The sequence below is a fragment of the Camelus bactrianus genome, chromosome 11, assembly GCF_048773025.1.
Source record: "Camelus bactrianus isolate YW-2024 breed Bactrian camel chromosome 11, ASM4877302v1, whole genome shotgun sequence".
Lineage (NCBI taxonomy): Eukaryota > Metazoa > Chordata > Mammalia > Artiodactyla > Camelidae > Camelus > Camelus bactrianus.
The window spans coordinates 79,399,180-79,420,045 of record NC_133549.1 but is presented as its reverse complement, the minus strand read 5'-3'; the positions used below and the strand labels follow the sequence as shown (position 1 = coordinate 79,420,045).

Genomic DNA, 20,866 nt, shown 5'->3' with positions numbered 1-20,866 from the left:
TTTTTTCCCAAACTTTTACTTTTAGTTTATTTGTGACTTTGAATCTAAAGTATGTCTCTTGTAGATAAATACAGTTGGATCATATATTTTAAAAGATGAATTCTGACAATCTCTGCCTGTTGATTGGAGTGCTTAATCTATTTAGTTTTAATGTAATTACTGGTAAGATAGGATTTACTTTTGCCATTTTTCTGTTTTTTTTTTTTTCTATAGGTCTTATGCCCTTTTTTGTCCCTCTTTTTCTCCATTACTGCCTTCATTTCCATTAAATAGATATTTTCTCTTGTATTGTTTTAATTTCCTTATCATTTCTGTTATTATACTTTTTGGAGTTACATTCTTAGTGGTTTCCCTGGGGATCACAATTAACAATTTATAACAATCTAGTTTGTATTAGTCTCAACTTAATTTCAATAGTGTATAAAATTTTATTCCTGTATAACTCTATTCCTTACCCTCTCCTTTGTGCTGTTATTGTCATATAAATCACACCTTCATGCATTCCATGCCAATAAACACCGATTTATAATTATTGCTTTATACAGTTGTCTTCTAAATCCAACTGGAGGAAAAACATGTTCTAGTCAAAAATCGTTTTCATTATCTTTTATATTTACCTATGTAATCACTTTCACCACTGCTCTTATTTTGCCATGTGGATTTGAGTTTTTGTCTAGTACCTTTTCATTTCAGTCTAAAGAATTTCTTTTAGGATTTCTTGGATGGCAAGTCTCTGCTTCCTGTAAGTTCTCGATTTTTACTTATGAGGGTATTTCTTACTTTTTCTATCAATTTCAAATTTTTGTTGTTGTTGTTGTTAAATACAAAATTCTTGGTTGGCAACCTCTTCCTCTCCCCAGCTACCCAGCATTTTGAATATGTCATATAAGTGCCTTCTGGCCTCCATGATTCTGAGGACAAAGCCATTAATCTTATTGAGGATTCTTTATATGTGATGCTGCTTTCCATATTCTCTTTGTCTATTTTTGACAGCTTGATTAACATGTGTCCAGCTATGGATCTCTTTGAGTTTATTCTACTTGGAGTTCATTGAGCTTCTTAGATGTGTAGAGTCATCTTTTTCATCAAATTTGGAATTTTTTGGCCATTAGTTTTCAAATATTTTTTCTGTCCCTTTTTCTCTCTCCTCTCCTTCTGTGACTTCTATTATGCATATGCTGACAAATGTGATGGCATCCCACAGGTCTCTGAGGCGCTCTGTTTATTTTTCTTCATTAGTTTTTTCTTTCTGTTCCTCAGACTGGATAATCTCAATTGTCTTCAAGTTTACTGTTTTTCCTTCCTGATAAAATCAGTTGTTGAGCTCCCTCCCTCTTTCATTTCAGTTATCATACTTTCCTTTTTGGTTATTTTTCTTATACTTTCTCTTTATTGAAATTATCTATTTAATGAGATATTATTGCTATATTTTCCTTTAGTTCTTCAGACATGATTTTCCTTAGTAATTTGAACATATTTTAAATAGCTGATATAAAGTTTTTCTCTAGTAAGTCCAACATCTGGGATTCCTTAGGAACAATGACTATTTAACTACTTTTTACCTCTGTTTATGGGCTATATTTTCTTGTTTCTTTGAATGTCTCATACTTTTTCTGTTGAAAACTGGACATTTAAAATAACATAATATGGCACTTCTGGAAATCACATCCCCTCACCCCTGCCAGGGTTTGTTGTTTTTGCCATTTGTTGTTTTTGTTGTTTGCTTATTTACTTTCCTGAACTAATTGTGTAAGTCTGTATTCTTTGTCATGTATGGCCACTGAAGTCTCTGCTCAGTTAATTTAGTGGTGACCTAATGATTAGACAGGGATTTCTTTAAGTGCTTGTAACCAATAATTCTCCCAGTCTTTGCTGGAGGGTTTTGTGTGGTGTGGGAACATGCCTTCAACGCTCAGCCAAGCAGAAGATGCTCTGTCTTAGCCATTACTTCATACTTGCTCAGGGCCTCATGGTCAGTCAGAGGTGAGTGTTTAGGACCTTTCCATTTCTTCCCTTGGCATGTGTACAAGGCTGGGCATGTTCACAGCCCTGTACATGCATGTAGCCTTCTAGACTCTCAGGGATATTTTGGAGATTTTCAAAGGTTACTATAGACATCTTATTTCCCAGCTGCTTCTTTTAAGTTTTTTTTTGATTAGTTTGCTGTTTGCCTACCTGTTATTGCTATCTCTAGCAAATACAATGTTAAACAATTGCTGTTGATTGTTTTTGAGAAATGTCCCTAGGGGAAAGACAGTTTGTACTGAGCAAGCTCCGAATCAGGTAAAGTACTAGCAAACATTGCGAGGGGATTTCCAGGGAACTGCCAGACAGGTCAAATAACAATAATTCTCTGAGAATGAGGTTTTGAAAGAACTACAACTATGTTTTGACCTTTACTGTGTCTGTAAGGCTGCTTATTTCATCATTGCCTTTATGGAGGGGAGAGTTTTGGGGAGGTTTTTACTCCGGCATTCTATTCTCATTTCCTCCTTTTCATTCCTCTCTCCTTCCTTCCTTCTTTTTAAAATAATTTATTTGCTGAAAACCCAGGCTGTTTGACTTGTAGAGTTTCCCAAGTTTGGATTTTGCAATTTCAAAATATTCTTTATCCTCTAAAGTTCAAAACAATGGCAACTGGATACAAAGACCTGATCTGATTTAGGCTTAATCCCTTTGTAAGACTATAGATGGTGTTGTGTTCCTTCTACAGGAGGCACTCAGAATTAAATTAGGAGCAGAAATCTCATTCAACCAAGCCTAAGCCCTCTTACTAAGCTATTAGATAAGAAAAACTCAATATGTTGCTTTGTTGAATATAGAATTTTTCTAATGGATCTAAGACCATCCATAACCATAATAATTTTTGTAGTTTTTCAGTACCATACATTAATTACCTATGAATACTCGGTTAGTGTTGCCCAGTAATAATCACAAAAGCTAATATTTATACAGTGTTTATTTTGTGTTAGGTACTATTCGACCCCCTTTTACATACTGTGCATATTTTTCATTTGTCTCCTCTTGATCCGTAGTAATATTTCTCTAAGGGCTAGTGATGTTGAACATCTTTTTTTCTTTGTCATTTGTATATTCTCTTTGGTGAAGTGCCTGTTCATGCCTTTTGCCCATTTTCTAATTGGATGGTTTATTTTCTAATTGATGAGTTTTGAGAGTTCTTTATAAATACTCTATACATGTATATTTTGTCAGATATGTGGTTTTCAAATATTTTCTCCTAGTATTTAGCTTGTCTTTCCATCTTCTTAACAGCGTCTTTCTTTTTCTTAAATTTTATTTATTTATTTTTATTAATTTGGGGGGGTAATTAGGTTTATTTATTTATGTTTGGAGACAGCACTGGGGACTGAACCCAGGACCTCGTGCATGCTAAGCATGTGCTCTGCCACTTGAACTATATCCTCCCCACAACAGCATCGTTCTAAGAGCAAAAGTTTTTAATTTTGATGAGGTCCAATTTGTCAGTTTTTTTCTTTGTATTTTTGGTGTCAAGTCTAAGAACCTGTTGCCTAGTCCTAGATCCCAAATATCATGTCCTATTTTTTTCTAAAAACTTATAATTTTATGTTCTACATTAACCTGTCATCCATTTTGGGTTAATTTTTGTATAAGGTGCGTTTTTTTCTTGATGGGCCCAGTACTATTTGTTGAAAAGCCCGTCCTTCCTCCATTGAATTACTGCGCTGAAACGATGGCCTTAACTAGCTACACCAGCTTTTCTAGACTTTTAATGTATTTTTCTCTAGTCATAAAGTAACTAGAAAAAAACACATTTCATATATTTTGAGAGTCAGAGATTTCATTTCTTAGTAGTCCATAGGTCTTAAGAAAGGTTTGAAAGAAGTAGGAGGAAGAATAAAGAAAAGAAAGACAAGAGAGGGCCTGTGTTTCAGTTTTGTTTGTTTGTTTTAACTTTTTTTATTGAGTTATAGTCATTTTACAATGTTGTGTCAAATTCCAGCGTAGAGCACAATTTTTCGGTTGTACATGAACATACGTATAGTCATTGTTTTTTTGTTGTGAGTGTATTTCAGTTTTGATTCCATCATTTCTTCTCCTAGGTTCTCTTGGATTGCTTTCCTACCTGTAAATAGGACCAACAGCCCCTCTTCATAGACTCCTTGTGATAAATAGCATCTCACACAGAAAGCTTCTCCCTAGGTCCTGCTGTAGTGCCCTTCTGGCCCCTGGGGGACAGACAGAAGAGCCAGGCTTCCTCTCCTGGGAATCTGTCTCTCTTCCTAAGACTGCAGGAGGCTGGACTTAGAGGCATATGTAGACAGCAGCTGGTGAGAGGAGAGCCTGGATTAGCATATCGGATGGAAGGTTGAGGGGGGCCATAATGTGCTCCCCACACCGCCAGCCCCCAACACAGCACACCCGCCCTCCCAGCTCTGGCTCTGGAAAAGATCAGTGACGTAAATGGATTAGGAAAAGCCTGCCTGGCCTCTTCCTGCTGCCACAGCACCTGGAGATTAGTGGGTGGCAGCTTTGTCAGGGGGACAGACATTTAAATGTCAGCTTTAGTTTAAAGGAGCACTTCTAGGAAGAGAGAGGAGAGAAGACCAGCCTTCCTCACCTCCTCCTCCAGCAAATCAGTCCTGTGCTTTCCTGTGAGTCTGCACCTTTTCAAAACACAGCGCTTACTATTCCGTCTAGCGAGTCTCGTCTTTCAGGCAGGTGTTAGTGATCATCAGAGACTGGGCTGGTGCTGGCATCAAATCCAGCTCTGGATGTGGCAGCCGGAGAGGAAAAGACATGAATCATGCATTGGACGCAAAAGAGGTTGTTAACCCACTTTCCCAGACAGAGAGGAGAGCAGGCAAGAGACATTCCCCGGGCAAGGAAGCTCTCTGCAACAGTGCATGCCCAGCTCAGAGGGAGCCATTCTCATGGTTCATTTGTTCATTTATTGACTTAACCCTTAATTGGAAGATTATTTATTTTTTATGTACTTATTCACTGAGAACCAGCCGAGCCCAGCCAGCCCCTACCCCAGTGAGTATTTCTTTAGCTTCTCCCATGTGCCTGGCTCTGTGCCCAGCCCTGGGGTTGCAAGTGATAAAACACGGGGCTGGTGTGCTGCAGAGGGGGCTGGACCATGCCTGGGCTGGCATGGTGACTGCTAGTCCAGGCACGCTCCTGAGCATTACAAGGTCTCTGCCACACGCATGTCTTTGCAGGCATGAGCCCGGCCTCTGTGACTCTGGCCAGTGTCCTGCAGGTCCGGGGCGAAGCTCTGTCTGAGGAGGAAATCTGGTCCCTCTTGTCCCTGGCTGCTGAGAGACTGCTGGAAGACCTTCGTGATGGTAAGAGAGTGTGTCTGGGGCAGCTGAGTCACAGAGAGCTGAACGGGAAGCTTCCTAAACAGACATCTCCGGATGCTGCTTCCCAATCTGTCATCAGTCCGAGATGTTAGAACCAGTAGGCAGAGGACACCCACCCACGGAGCTGCTCTGGAAAGGCAGCGCTGTCTCTGGACCCATGGCACAGGGCAGAGTTGGAAGAAAGTCTCTGCTGCCGCCTTGGTATTGCAGCTTTTCCTGGGCATTAAACTGATAACTGGAACAAACACTGAGTGCCCAGACTCAGATGTCAACTCAGAAGTCACACGTGCTTGGGGGCTGCCAGGAGGCGGTGGAGGCTCCCCACGCGGGAGATGGCACACGCGCAGTCAGGGTGAGAGTCCTGACGTGGGGAGCTGAAGGGAGGCTGTGCACCTGCACTTTCAACTGCATCGTCCTCCTGAGTCTTCACTCCCTCCTTCCTGCCTTGGAGGTTCTGATGAACAGCGATAGTATGTCCAGCAGACCAGCTAACTTGGTTCCTGACTTGGTTCTAGAGAACTCAGACTTGTGCGAATTTCTAGGTGGACCTGACCTCTTTTTACCTTTTACCTTGAGATTCTTGGGTCACCTATGAATTTGGATGCAGGGGCTAGTTTCCCAGCCACTGCTGCTGCCACCATTCCTGCCAGCAACATGTCAGGGCTGAATTCCCTCCGCTCCCTGTTTCCTCGGTCCTTGCTCACAGTCTATCCCAGAGAAGGCTCTGCAAGACACCTGCTGGGCACAGTCCCATAGATGGCCCTCCAGACGGTGGCTCTGTCTCTATACCCCCATCACTGCCTTGGTTTCAGATTCCTCGGACTATGTGGTCTGCCCCTGGTCAGCCTTGCTTTCTGCAGCTGGAAGTCTTTCCTTCCAAGACCATATTTCTCACATAGAGGCAGCTCCTTTCAAGGCCCCTGAACTGCTGCAAGGACAGAGTGACGACGAGCAGCCTGATGCATCTCAGGTAAGGCAGGTGGTGTCTCTGCAGCACCTCTGGACCTGTCCTCTGGGGAAGACCTGGTCCTAGGTCATCCCCAGCTCAGCCCTGAGGAATGGATTTAAAGAATTTTATTCCTAGGCTTTCTTGCCAGCAACTTATTACCTCTTAGATGAGGCCAAATGAACTTCTCTGAGCCCCAAGTTCTATATCTGTAAAGTGGGGTTAATATGACCTAATCCATCACCTTACTGTAAACATTAAAAAAAAAAAGTGCTGAAAAAACTGTAGGTTCATGGTCTGGGGCATTAGTACCATTGGCAGCATGGAGCCAAAATCCTAAAACAGACGCAACAAGTCCTCAACCGGGATGTATTGCAAGGCACGAGTAAAGATTGATTTAGCTGCAGCAAAGTTCACTGCTGTATTGTTGACATTAGTGATAAACTGGAAACAAGCTGAATGTCTGGTAAGAGCAGACATGAAATAAGACAGCATTAAAATGAAGCTGTAGAAACGTATGTAATGACTTGAAAAGAAATGAAACATACGTATGTACAGTGTGATCCTAGTTGTGTACACATACACAGAGTTCTAAAAACATGTCTGCAGTGATTATTCCTGGGTGGCAACATCCGTGGTGATTTTTGTTTTTCCGTAGTTGTGTTTTGCTTTTGAATAGCACAAAATTCTGGTTAAACATTCTTTTCAATTTTAAACAGAAGAAATTCTAAGGAAAGAAGGATGTCAGCTAGGCACACAGTACTGGGCAGGGCATGGTGGGCATTTAGAGGTCAGTGAGTTCTGTTCCTTTCCCCTTCACGGGAAAAGTGCAGATCTGGAAAGTCCACTCCTCTCAGGAGGCATCCTGGAACAGGAGCTGCTTTGCCTTTTGGGCTCCGGGAACAGGGCCTCAGTGGCTTACAGGTTTGGTTTGTCCGGACCCGTGTCTGACTGGTTTGTCTTCAAGTTAGATCATGACAGTGAAAGCATGACAGTCACCATTGCAGGGGCCAGGACTCTGTCACCCCACTTGCAATCGCCTCAGCACCCGTTCCTATACTGTCGGGATCCCTGGGGTGAATGCCTGGACTCCTGTGTTGGACGCAGACTTGGGTGCCTCTCAGATTCCCTCTATTTGGGTCTTTTAGATGATGCACCACCCACACCTACACTGTGGACTCGGCTAAGAGGGCACAGCCTGAGCTGCGGGATCTGACTTTCTGAGCAACCGCTAGATGGTCCTGCTGCTGAAACCTGAACATGCGGGGTGGGGGCGGGCGGGGCGGGGGTGGTGCTAGTTTCCTATTGGGTGACCCTAGACCAATGGGAATGAGAGGTGGGAGGGGACTAAGAAGATAAATTCTCCCTTCTTTCTCTCTTTTCTTCTTCCTCTTTCTCTCTTTTCTTCTTCCTTCCTTCCTTCCTTCCTTCCTTCCTTCCTTCCTTCCTTCCCTCCCTCCCTCCCTTCTTTCTTCCTTTCTTTCTTTCTTCCTTTCTTTCTTTCTTTGCTCGTTCATTCCTTCCTTCTTTCTTCATGAACTGCTTCAGGATAGGCAAGACTTCCAGGCCTCCTAGAGAAGTTCTGAGTGCAGAGGCCATGTCTGCTCTGCTTCCTGCTGTGCTCTGTGTCTTGGTACAAGGAAGTGACCTACCAGCATGAGGACCCCACACATCACCGCCATCCTTGCCTCACTGTCCCATTTCTCCTCACCCTCATTGCCCTGGACTTGCAGCTCCTATATGAAGTGTCAGCACTTAATCCTTGCTTCAGATTCTGTTTTCTCTGGGACCTGGGCTAAGACAGATCCTGAGTGCTCTTGGGGGTCTTTCTCTGTCCCTCTCAACTTGCATTGGTGAGGAATAGACATCACCTTCCTGACTGCAGCTTGACCTGCAACTGAGTGTCCTGTGAAGGTCTAGTCACTCCTTGCTCAGAGCATCCTGGAGCTGAGCCTAGCTGGGGAACATCCTCCTTCCTCTGCTGTGGTCCTCCATGGAGAGGAGTGAGGGCTCTCAGAGTTCCAAGGCTAAAGGAGGAGCCTGAGTTAAGAACCAGAGAGGTGTGTTGTGTTACTGAGATTTGGGGCCAGGAAGATGAGGGTGAGTTTGAGCTGAGAGAGGGTCAGTGCGGTCAGAGACTGAGTCCTGAATGAACCAAACAGCAATTTTTGTTGGTGGCTTAATTCTCTAGGTGTGGCATATGGGAGTGTGGCTTAAGGAGCAGAAGCCAATGACCTTGAGCCCTATTTGTTAGGCCAGGAAGCAGAGTCACCTGACCATTCTGTCTTACAGCATCCCTGCCACTCAGTTCTGTTAGTTGCTGTTCTCCATTCATCCCAGGCTCCTCTCTTCATCCAGTTTGGCTCGGGTCCTGGGGTAGGTGGAGTGGGCAATCAGGACAGTGGTCTCAGGACAGGCTGCACTCAGAATCCTCCCACAGCCCTGATTAGGAGGATATACCTTGACTCCTCTCCTCAGGCCAACATTCAGCTCTAACCAGCACAGAGATGTTTGCCCCACTGGTTGGAGTGTTAGTCCCAGGTGCAGGTGGAAGGTATGGGCAGGTCTCTAAATCCAAGTCACTCATGCCACCATCATCAGCCCATCCCAACAACTACCAGTGGGCAGGACTTGGGATTTGGGATGAAACCTGTTGTCATTGTGACCTTAGACCTTGCCTTAGGGCAGTTTAAGATAGAGTCTTTGGAATCCAGGTAGGTTCCCAGGTGTGAATGAGGCCTCTGGCAATGCTCAGGCAGCCCTTCTCAGGATCCATTCTCGGAAATGAAAGTGCAGTTGGTGAACTTCCCTGCAGATGTCTAGTCACATTTATCAGAGGAGTGGTTGGCTGGTTGAGGGGCACAATTTCGGACAAAGAAGAGAACTAATTGGCATATGTGACACTGGACACATGCCCCTGACCTAAGATGTAAAAACCAAAACCCAACCCACCTGTGTTAAAGTCAGTCGATTGCTCAAGTAAACCACGTGTTTCTACATACCATGTTTTGTGAATTCAACATCTCCTTTTCAAAGTTCCTGGAGTCATTTCATGAAAAGAGAGATCTTAATGGAAATGTGCCTTTTCAGTTAAAATAGAAGCATAATAATAATAATAATAATAATAATAATAATAATAATAATAATAATAATAATAACATTTATGGAGGACTTCAGAGGTGACAGAGACAGGGCTCTGGGGCCTGGGTTCAAGTTTAGGCTTTAGGTTTTATTTGGGCAAGTTCCTTAACTTGTCTTTGCTTTAGTCTCCTCCTCTGTGAAATGGCGACAATTTTAAATACCGAGGATTTGTGGTGAAGACTAAATGAGTTAATATAAGTAAAAGACTTGGAGCATAGCTTGGTCTGTTATAAGGGCTTTCTGTCCAATAAAAACAAAACAATAATAGTAATTATTATTACCATCTACAGGTACTTTTTACTCATTTTAAAGATGAGGCTCAAAGAAGTCAGATATACTCTTCCATTACACACCATGTTGCTTTCTGACAACATATGATGCTTTTTAATCAGGCTGAACCAGTGTGCCATGTACAGATGGCTATGGCTACTAGAAACAGAAACCTTAAAATACAGCAGCTGGAACCACAGATATAGTTATTATTTACTTAACAAGAAGTCTAGAGATTGGTCAGGGATTTAGTAAATATCATCAAGGATCCAGGCTGTATATTTCCATTCTACCCTCCTTAGCTGTTGCCCTTCTTGTCCTTACGCTTGTTGCCTCATGGTCACAAGATGGCTGCCATGATTCCATATATCACATCAGTGTTCAAGACAGAAAGAAAGGTGGAAAGGATGGGACTAGCCAATGTGCTCCTGTTAACAGTAAAGAACAAACTTTCTCAGAAGCCCCCTAACAGACTTACTTCACATCTTTCACAAAAATTGAATGTCACAGCCACTGAGGCTTTCAGCCTCTAGAGTAGGATGCAGCAAAGGTTAAGGGAGTTGCAGGTGCTTGTTGGGCTAGCCAGCCAACAGTGTCTGCCACACGTGGAAATTAATTATATGTTGTTTACAGGACCACAGAATAACAGGTGACAAATCTAATCATGTGCCTTTTCTCTTGGGCAGATGCATGTCTATTCTTTAGGAATGACCCTCTACTGGTCAGCAGGGTTTCATGTTCCACCAAATCAGGTTTGTAAAGAAGATAATCAAAGTCTTGCTAGGTCATGTCTTTGGATTTATTTAGCATTTTGTTGTTGTTGTTTGTTTGTTTGTTTCTCTCTCCAGGGCAGGCACCACATCTGTTGAGCTATGTGCCATCACTCTGTCCTCCTAGGTTCTAGGAAGGCATTGACAGTTGATTAAAAACCTGGTCTCACTGAATCCAGAAACAATCTCAGACTCCTACTCAACGTGGCACGCTGGGCAGCCACAATTTGGGATTGGCAAACGTGATAAGACTTGTTTGCCACTCCAGCCTTGAAGAAGTAGGAAGCTAGAGGATTTTATAGATACTGAAGATACCAACTTATTAAAAAAAAAAAAGACTATAAAGCAGCCCATCCCAAAGTGAGATACATCCATGAAAAAAGCTTCTGTGCTCAATCAATTTGGGAAAATGTTCCCTACAATATCTTCTTCTTGAAGATTTTTCAGAGCAGTTTGTGAGTGACTGAGAAGGCTTAAATCACAGAAACTTTTAAACTTTATCATAGCACTTTACAAAATTTTTGACTGCAGAGTGCATACGTGTGTTTGTGTGTGTGTGTAAATTTTCATCTGACATCATAAGAATTCAGTACAAACTAGTGTAACAAGAACATATCCTGGAGAACTCTGCTCAGCCTGTTTGCCTCCTTTCTTTACTCCCTCCACCCCTCCCTCCCTTCCTTCCTTCCTTCTTTTCCTTCCTTCCTTCCTCCCTCCCTCCCTTCCTTCCATCTCACTTTTGCCCTCTCCATTTCAACATCCAGGCACTTCTGGTGCTCTTTCTTAAGAGAAACCTACTCATGTCCCTTTTCTGTGGAATCTTTCACTGCTCCCCACTCCCCATGGGCTTTCATTCCACTTCTCAGAAGAGCATACCTGGAGTCCAGGATCGGTTCCTACCTGTGGCCCTGGTTCCTCTCTGGTACTCAGCCAAAATCAGGACTGGCTTCGTGGGCATGTGGCCTGCATAATAGCACAGGGCCCTGCACTTGGAAGGGCCCCACACTTGATTTAATGCTCTGCTGTCACTGTCTTGAAATTCTTAACAATTTTGAACTACATTGTCCTTTTGCCCTGGGCCCCGGTCCTGCCCGCATCCTCCATCCTTCCAGACATATGCCAGCCTTTGCCTACGCTGGTCCCTCTGTCTGTGGCTCACTCCTCCACTTTTCTCCTGGTCAACCCCAGTGTGCTTTTTGAGATTCAGTTCAAATTCTTTCCCCATCTCCCTTCTTCCTCCCCAGGCTGAGTTGGTCCCCTTCCTCTGTGTTATTGCCATGTCTTGTACGTCCTGAGACCAAAGCCCTTATCAGCCTGTACTGTCCTTGTCTCTTTAAGTGACTGTCTTTCTTATCACATGGTGCACCTCTTGAAGGCAGGGACTGCCTTCTGTCTCAAGTAACTGTGCAGTCCCAGGTCCGTAAGAGGCACTCTGATGTGCAGGACTCAGTAACCTGGTTACACGTGAAGATAGGCACTCATAACTGATGCTGCAGGACAAGGAATGGTGGTGCAGCTTTCAGCTGGAAAGTGACTTGCAGTGTGGGTGAGTGCGAGAAAACTCCTGATTGTGAGTCCGAACTTGAGACCTTCCCCGTGTAAATGGTGGCCATTTAAACTCAGGAGGGAAGTGTTTAATAAAACACCTAATTTTTCTTCTGCTTAATGTGTACATGTGACATAAAGTTCAACCAATGATGACTGACTGACCTTATGCTGAACGCTGGAGATTCCAAAGTGAAAAAGCCACAGTCCTTGTGCTCCTGGAGCTCCCATTCTAGGGTAAAGGTCCAGTGAGACCCACCTAAATCATTTGAGAAAATGACAAGCTGCCCAGATGCTCGTGAGTTAAAAGCTGCTCTCCCATTTGCTCTGGGTGCTTGGCATAGGTGGAAATCCATTTTGTCAAGCATCTATCTTTTGTAGACATTCCAAGCACATGGTCAGAGTCACTGCCAGGCACTGAAGGGCATTCCAGATGAGAAAGCAGCAGACTACACACAGCTGATGCAGAGATCATTGCTCAGCATTTTGTGGCCTCAGTGATGTCTCTGGTGCCCCTCCCAAAACTCCCCAGAAGGAGTGGCCACCTGCCTAGTTAATGAGAACATCTGTTCCCAGTCGTCCCCACTGCACACCTGACAAGGCGGTGGACTCAGCGGCCGCCCCTCTGCTCTCCAGCCCCTGCAGCTCTGTGAGCCCCTGCACTCCATTCTGCTGACCATGTGCGAAGACCAGCCCCGCAGGCGGCTGTCCCTGCCGTCCATCCTGGAAGCTTGTCGGGTTCACTGGGAAGAAGTGACTGTCTACCCAGCCTCTGCCAATCTCCACATCAGACAGCTGGTTGGCATGGTTCTGGGCACCATCTCCCAGGTCAGTGTAGATCTGCACTTTCCAACCCGGGAGCCACCAGCCGCATGTGGCTGTTGAAATTCAAATTTGCCAAGTTTGAAAGGAGGTCAAAGAAAATGTGCAATTCCTTAGCCACACCAACCACATTTCAAGTGTTCAGTAGCCACTTGTCGCTGGTGAGGACCATACTGGACAGGGCAGACCTAGAATTTTTTTTATGTGTTGGGTTTGGTTTGCTGTTTTGTTGAGAATTTTTGCATCTATGTTCATCAAAGATATTGGCCTGTTATTTTCTTCTTTGTTTGTGTCTTTGTCTGGTTTTGATATCAGGCTGATGGTGGCTTCATAGAATTGGTTTGGGAGTGTTCCCTCCTCTTCAGTCTTTCGGAAGAGTTTGAGAAGGATCAGTGTGAGTTCTTCTTTGTATGTTTAGTAGAATTCCCCAGTAACGCCATCTGGTCCTGGACTTTTGTTTGCAAGGAGTTGTTTGTTTGTTTGTTTATTACTGTTTGTCTTTCACTTCAAGTGAAATCGATCTGTTCAAATTATCTATTTCTTCTTGATTCAGTTCTGGTGGACTATATGTTTCTAGAAACTTGTCCATTTCTTCTAGGTTGTCCAATTTGTTGCCATATAGTTGTTCACAAACAGGGCAGATCTAGAACGTTCCTGTTATGACAGTTCTGTTGGGCAGTGTTGGTGAAGACCTTTGGGTGAGCCTAGATTTCTAACGTGACTAAGACCCTGGGGATCTTTGAAAAAGCCTCTTTATGTAAAAACGATCACATTTATAACTCATGAACTCATTCACCTATCAAAATTCAACCCTAGCCCTTACACTAGAAGCCTTCCTTGACCATGCCTATGTGGTCCCTAGCCACTCCCTCCCCTCTGCTATCTTGTACCTGCAGAGGGTCCCTTTGCTGTGCCTGTCGCCCTGGGCTGCTTGCTGCCCTGTGGCTCACATGGGGTCTGGCTCATAGTAAGCATTTGACTTACGTTGGGTCTCCTTGAAGCAAAGCCAGCGATGGGCATTCTTGGGCAAGTTAGTTATTGGGGAAATGCTCCCAGGAGTGAGAGTGATGGAAGGTCGGGGGACAAGCCGAGTAAGGAAGTGGTCTCCGGTGGAGACCACCTCCACCTGATCCCACAAGGAGATCTGGAGCAGGATTTTCACAAGTGTTGGTCCCCCTTGAGGCCAGGACAGAGCTGGGGCTCAGGTGAGGCAAGTGAGGTGCCAGCTGGGCAGTGTGGCCCTTGTCCAGAGAGCGTGTTGGGGATTTGAGAGCAAGACTACACAGGAGTCATGTGGATGGAGAGGAGAGGACGCTGGTGGGATGCTGCCCACAGTCATTCAGAAAATGCCTCTCCCATCCTACCCTCATTCTTGGACCCTTTTTCTCTTTGGCTTGTAAATATGTTGCTCCTATTCACTGAGCCCGAGGATTTGATGGGAAAGAAGGGGGTCTATTTATTTGAAAGATGCTAGTGCCTACCATGCATTGGTATGTCGTTTTCTCCCACACTGTGCAGCCTTGCCATCAGGAAATCAGAAAATGATTTCCATCACTTATTCGACACTTACTAGGGCACTGAACTAGGTGAGCTACAATGGTGCATATAACACATGGTGAAGACGGGAGAGACAGACAAGCAAGCAAACTCACTGTAACGTCGTGTAATACAGGCGGATGTGAGTAAAGTGATGAGAGGACATTTATACCTGCCCTGAGAGTAGAGTGGAGAGGGTTAGAAGTGGAGAGGATGTAGCCCTGGGTCTTGGTGGCACAGGGGAGCTCATCAGGGAGACCCTAGCCCATGGAGGGGATGCATGAGCAAAGGCACAGGTGTGCATGGGGGGGGGCAGGATGAGGGAACCACCTGTAGGATGTGTGGGTAGTGGGCACAGAGCTGGTTCTGGTTGCTGCCGTGCGCATTGCTGGGCTCCCACTGGATAAGACAGACTCAAACTGATAGCCAGGCTGTATGTATCTATGTAAATATCCCCCTTCGACTTTGGGATGCCGATGTGCAACACACTTGACCTTCAGGTGGAGCAGAGGGCTGTGGAAGAAAGCTCGTCCGGGCAGCGGGACAGGAGCTACCTGCTCAGGAACAGGCTGCATCAGGCGAGCCGCGAGAGCCCAGCTGCTCAGGTCCTGGGGTGTCTGCATCCCTGTAGAGGTAGGTCCAGTGCCCTGAGGGTTTTTTAGACTCTTTTAAAAAATTGTTTTGCTTTTTCTTCTTGGGGGAGCTGGTAATTAGGTTTACTTGTTTTTAGTGGAGGTACTGGGGATTGAACCCAGGAACTTGTGCATGCTAAGCATGTGCTCTACTGACTGAGCTCCTTTTTTTTTAAATTGAGTTTTAACTGTCCAAGTTGCTAAAACAAATTTAAACAAACAAGAAAGAAAAATTGTCCTTTAATTGATTTCTAGGTGGAGAGAAGAGAAAACCAATTTGTGAAAGATTGTTTTTGTTGCTCCAGGTGTGTTAGGTAAAGAAGGGCTTTTTAGAACAATCTTCATGCCTTCTGTTGTTCTCTACTTTTCGCCTGAATCTAAGATTCTTTAAAAAATTGATGTTACTGTCTGTTGTCCCTAAGACAAGGTACTCTTTGCTGTCAGGTTTTATCTTTCCCTCTAGAAACTCCCCCAACCCTCTGTGACTGTTATTTCCATTTCCACTTCTCACATGAGGAAACCGACTCAGAAAGGTCAAGTAACTTTGTCAACGTCACACAGCTAGTAACTTGTGATGTGATACCCACACCCCAGGCTGCTTAATTCAAGAGACCGTGCTCTTTGCCTCTGCCTGTGCCTTCTACCATGCTGCTTGGTTAGTTTCAGAGAGAAACACAGAGACCCAGAGCTCCCCAGAGCCCAGACTGAGCGCCGCATCTCACGGTCACTGCAGCCTCTCTGTTAACAGGTGAGCAGCAAGGTGTACCGGGCAGTGAATTTGGTGTGGGATGCGGGTGTGGGAGCCGCTGTACTTTGCTTTCTTTTTTCTTTCCTTTTTTTAAAAAATTGAAGTATAGTCAATTTACAATGTTGTGTTAATTTCTGATGTGCAGCATAGTGATTCAGTTTTATATATATATATATATTCCTTTTCATATTTTTTTCATTATAGGCCATTACAAGGTATTGAATACAGTTCCCTGTGCTATACAGCAGGACTTTGTTGTTTATCTATTTCATATATGGTAGTTAGTACTTACAAATTCTGAATTCCCAATTTATCCCTCCCTATCTCCTTTCCCCTCAGTAACTATAGGTTTGTTTATTATGTCTGAGTCTGTCTCTCTCTGTTTTGTAAATAAGTTCGTGTCTTTTTTTGTTTTGTTTTGTAGATTCCACATATAAGTGACATCATATGGTACTTGTCTTTCTCTGTCTGGCTTACTTCACTTGGTATGATGATCTCCAGGTCTATCCATGTTGCTCCTGCTTTTTTTTTCTTTTCTGATTATTAAAAATGAGAAGTCCCTGGCTTTGCCAGAAGAAGCTGACCCTATTCCACTGGCAGGTGAAAAAGCCACATTGAAGCAGATATGAAGCCAAGGTGATGAGGGGCCTGATGACAGCTGTCAGGGCATCCTGTCTCCTCTGGGACCCAAGTTCAGGCTCAGGTAGAGAACAGTGTGCTTCCACGTTGTTGGGATGATCTATTGTCACACAAAGCTGCATAACAAACAGTCACAAAATGCAGGGGATAAGCACAGTGGTTAATTTAGCTCTGATTCTGTGAGCTGGGAATGTCAGCTGAGCGCAGGTGGGAGGGGCTTCCGGACTCTGCTGGACGCCCGTGTGCATCCGTGATTAGCTGCAGCTCGGCTGGGCAGCTCCACTCCAGGGGGTGGGGTGCTCTTGTCTAGGTGAGCCCTGGCTCTTCACCAGCAGGCTAGCTAGCCCAGGATTGTTCTCATGACCGTGGCAGAGTTGAGATACAGAGGAGGGAAGGAGAAAAGGAGAGCGAGAGAAGATACTCCCCAGAACCTCCAGAGCTAGCCCTCGCCCTTCACCACTTCCACCTTATCCTATTGGCCACAGCAAGGCCAGATTCAAGGAGTAGGGGACAGACTCCACCTCCTGATGGGAGGAGGGGCAAACTCACTGTACAGTGAGTGGATCAGGGAGAAGAATTGTGGCTGTTTTTGGAATCAGTCTAACAAATCTGCTCAAAAGCCACATGGGCCCATATCGTCCTGGAACATTATACATTTTGAAGCTTTATTTATATATGTATTAACTTGTTGTCCCCCATGGTTCAGCCAAAGGCTATAGGCAGCTTGATGTCAAACACACAGCTGAAAAAAAACTTAAAAAAATAAACCAAACCAACAAACAAGGCGGGGGAGGGTATAGCTCAGTGGTAGAGCGTGTGTTTAGCATGCACAAGGTCCTGGGTTCAATCCTCAGTACCTCCATTAAAAAAAAAAATACACAGCTGCAGCCTTGATGAGAGGCTGCAGAGTTCATCTTGCAATGCTTTTTTCTCTATTTAAAATTCTATTTTTTAAAAGGAACCCCCCTACACTACTGGTGGGAATGTAAATTAATACAGCCCCTATGGAAGTTCCTTAAAAAACTAAAAATAGACTTATCATGTGGTCCAGCAATCCCACTCCTGGCCATATATCCAGAGAAAACTCTAATTTGAAAAAATACATGCACCCTAAATAGCAGCACTGTTTACAATAGCCAAGGCATGGAAGCAACCTAAATGTCCATCATCAGGTGAATAGATAAAGAAGTTGTGGTGTATATATATATGGTGGAATATTGCTCAGCCATAAAAAAGAATGAAATAATGCCATTTATAGCAACATGGATGGACCTAGAGATTATCATATTAAATGAGGTAAGTCAGAGAAAGAAAAACATCATATAATGTCACTTATATGTGTAATCTAAAAAAAAAGCTACAAATTTTATTTACAAACCAGAAATAGACTCATGGACATAGAAAACAAGTGATGGTTACCAGCGGGGAAGTTGCAGGGAGGGGTAGATTAGGAGTTTGGGATTAACAGATACACATTACTATATGTAAAATTGATAAATAACAAATACCTACTGTATAGCACAGAGAGCTATATTCAATTTCTTGTAATGAGTTGTAATGGGAAAGAATCTGAAATATATACGTATATATACATATATGTGTGTGTATGTATATATATGACTGAATTGCTAACATTGTAAATCGACTACACTTCTTTTTTTTAACATTTTTTATTGATTTATAATCATTTTACAATGTTGTGTCAAATTCCAGTGTTCAGCACAATTTTTCAGTCATTCATGGACATATACACACTCATTGTCACATTCTTTTCTCTGTGAGTTATCATAACATTTTGTGTATATTTCCCTGTGCTATACAGTGTAATCTTGTTTATGTATTCTACAATTTTGAAATCCCAGTCTACACTTCTATAAAATAAAAGAATTTAAAAAAGAATGAAAAAAAACTGGGGAAAAAAAGAAAAAATACCTATTTTTTATTATCCCAATGAAAATAGCTTTTTTTTTTTTTCTGATTCCATAAACAATGTGTGTTTATTGTCCAAACATGTTGAACAAGGTAGACAGTTCCAGGGAGGAAAGTCAGAATGCCCTGCAGCCTATCATCTGCTGCAGGTGTTCAGGCCCTGGGGTCACAGGGCCTGCCTGTCCTGAGCACGGTGAGCAGAGACAGGGTCGGGGGCTGGGGAGGAGATGAACTGAGCCCTTGCGCCTCCAAATTGCCTCCCACGGCTGTGCAGCCCTAACTTCTCTGGGCCACAGCTTCCTCCTTGGCAAAGCAGATATGATAACTCATGGGGTGAAGGGGCAGAGATGGGTACACTCTGTAGCGGAGCACCTGTATGCAGGGTTGGGGGGGAAGCTATTTCCACTGTTCATTGTTGCTGCCCTTCTCTGACCTCCTGGCCAGCGCACTTCCTGCTGAAGGGCCCCCAGATCCTCAGGAGGGCCGGCGGCTCAGCTCTGGTTCTGCTCTCCCTGAAAACTCACGGCCGGCCACTCCCTCTCAGAGGGGTTTCCTGCAAAGAAAGGGAAAGGTGAGCAGAGATGCCCAAAGGGCTCTCCCAAGGGGGGTGTGAGTGGGGAGCCATGTATGACTCACCCAGCAGCTGAAAATGGGCCGGGTCCTCTGGGGGGCCTGCTTTCCCTGGGCTGAGATCTACAGAGCTGGACTAAAATCATCCTGAAATGTGCAATTCAGGGCATGTTCTTGAGTGGTCTTTCTGTAGACTCCGTAGGACAGAAGGCTGAAGCTGCCAGGTTCAGGAAGTCCACAGCCATTGGTGTGGGGTGGTGGCAGAACATGGGAGTTGGTAAGAGCTGGCAAGGTGGAATGTTCTTGGAAGGGGCCTTCTGAGCAGGTGAAATGTGGGACCGAAGGTCTGGCTGGGACAGTCATAGGGGAGAGATTCTCCATTCTGGTTGGTACACAGGGCAGTAGGATTTGGACAAGCATGGGAGGTTGAGGCTTGGAAGCCTTGGAAATCCAGGCTGCTCATGGCTCCAGGGACCCCTGACTTCTTGCTGGCAGGCTGGTCTCTGCTAAGGGGCCAGTTTGCTGAGCCTGTGCTGGAGAGTGAGATCCAGGGTGGTCCCAGGATGCACCTTCCTTCCGAAACAGCCCTAGCTCCAGCCATCAGAGCCACTTCCGGTGTTCAGATAAAAAGCGTCCCTTCTCCATGCACAATAATGTCATTAGCTGAAAAACTGTTTAAAAATTTTTTTTATTTGACCCCATTTTTTACTGTTTCCTCCAACATTACCACCAAGTCATTTTCCAGTAATGTAACCATTTTTACTTTCATCAACAGCCCACGAGTGTCTGTTTCAGTGTAACTGTTCTAGAATCAGGATGCTATCATTGGCAATCTTTGACATACTGATGGCTGAAAAATGGCGTTTACATTTGTTCAATTAACAGTGAAGATCAGATTGAACATTTTTCTTATACTTATTAGTACTTTGTATTTCTGTGAATTTCTTGTTCGGTTTCTTTTGAAAAATTTATAATAACCACACAAGCCCACAATGACTGTGGGGATCGGTGGCCCTGGATCTGTGACAAGTCCCTCCTGGGCAGGCTGTTCACTGAGGAGGCTGCCTCTGCCAGGCCTTCTGTCTGAGTATCAGGGATCCTTTGGGAATGTCAGACCCAGATGCCCCCAGAAGGCCTTGTCTGTCTGTCTGTCTGCCTGTCCGTCGCAGAGAGAGATTTGCTTAAAGATGCTCAATAAACTAGGGATGAGCTGAGCCCAGGGTATCCTCAGGACATCCTCTCCTGTGTGCCTCCGGGCTCTCACTCCCCTCCAGCCCCTGCTGCCCTCCAAGGCCACTGTCAAGTCTTCATGACTGACCCGGCATCAGGGAGGGCTTGTTCACCTGCTTTAGGGTTTCTTCATAACCACTCACTAAAGATGCGTCTATTGGGAACTCTTTCAGGACACAGGTCACCCCCTGGCAGGACTGGTGGCCTCTTGGGGGACACATTAGAAGGCCCGCCCAGTCCTATCACACACTGGTGTTAGATTTGGGTGAGTTTCTTACCCTTTTGGGGTCTCAGCTTCTTGCAAAACAGGCTGAGAATTCACACTGCACAGGGTGATGGCTGGGTCTAAATAATGATGGTATGTAGGCATTTCCTGGGTCACAAGTGTGACAGAAACAGCAGGTATTGTGAAACTGAGAATAGCTGTTCATGGGCACGACTGATTCCATATCCAGGGTTGGGCTGGAAAAACGTTTCATCGAATCTAAATCTAAAGGTATTTTTGTTTTCAGCAAAACTTATTGCATATAATATCTATTTGTCTGGTATACTGTGTTTAATAATTTTGAGATATTAAAAGATGATATAAAGGAGGCATAAATTATGAAATTTAGAATGAAGTGGATCCCCGAAAGAAGAGCTTGAACACTCCCAGACCACACCCACTTGTGAGACATCCACTCCCAGATGCCCAGCCTACTAGGGCCTCAACCCAGTTGAGCTCCATTTCACTGGCACCT

The 20,866-nt window shown here is 44.4% G+C and overlaps 1 protein-coding gene across 2 annotated transcripts in view; it reads left to right on the top strand.

Annotated features, from left to right (window-relative positions):
* FRMPD2 (FERM and PDZ domain containing 2) overlaps positions 1-20,866 on the top strand; it is a 122,831-nt gene that overhangs the window by 28,751 nt on the left and 73,214 nt on the right. For both annotated transcript variants that reach the window (XM_074374351.1, XM_074374352.1), the window contains exons 2-8: positions 5,205-5,330; positions 6,161-6,318; positions 10,392-10,457; positions 12,657-12,848; positions 14,879-15,011; positions 15,671-15,758; positions 18,771-18,897. In XM_074374351.1, the coding sequence (XP_074230452.1) occupies positions 5,205-5,330; positions 6,161-6,318; positions 10,392-10,457; positions 12,657-12,848; positions 14,879-15,011; positions 15,671-15,758; positions 18,771-18,897 (890 nt within the window). The remainder of the gene's footprint in view (positions 1-5,204; positions 5,331-6,160; positions 6,319-10,391; positions 10,458-12,656; positions 12,849-14,878; positions 15,012-15,670; positions 15,759-18,770; positions 18,898-20,866) is intronic.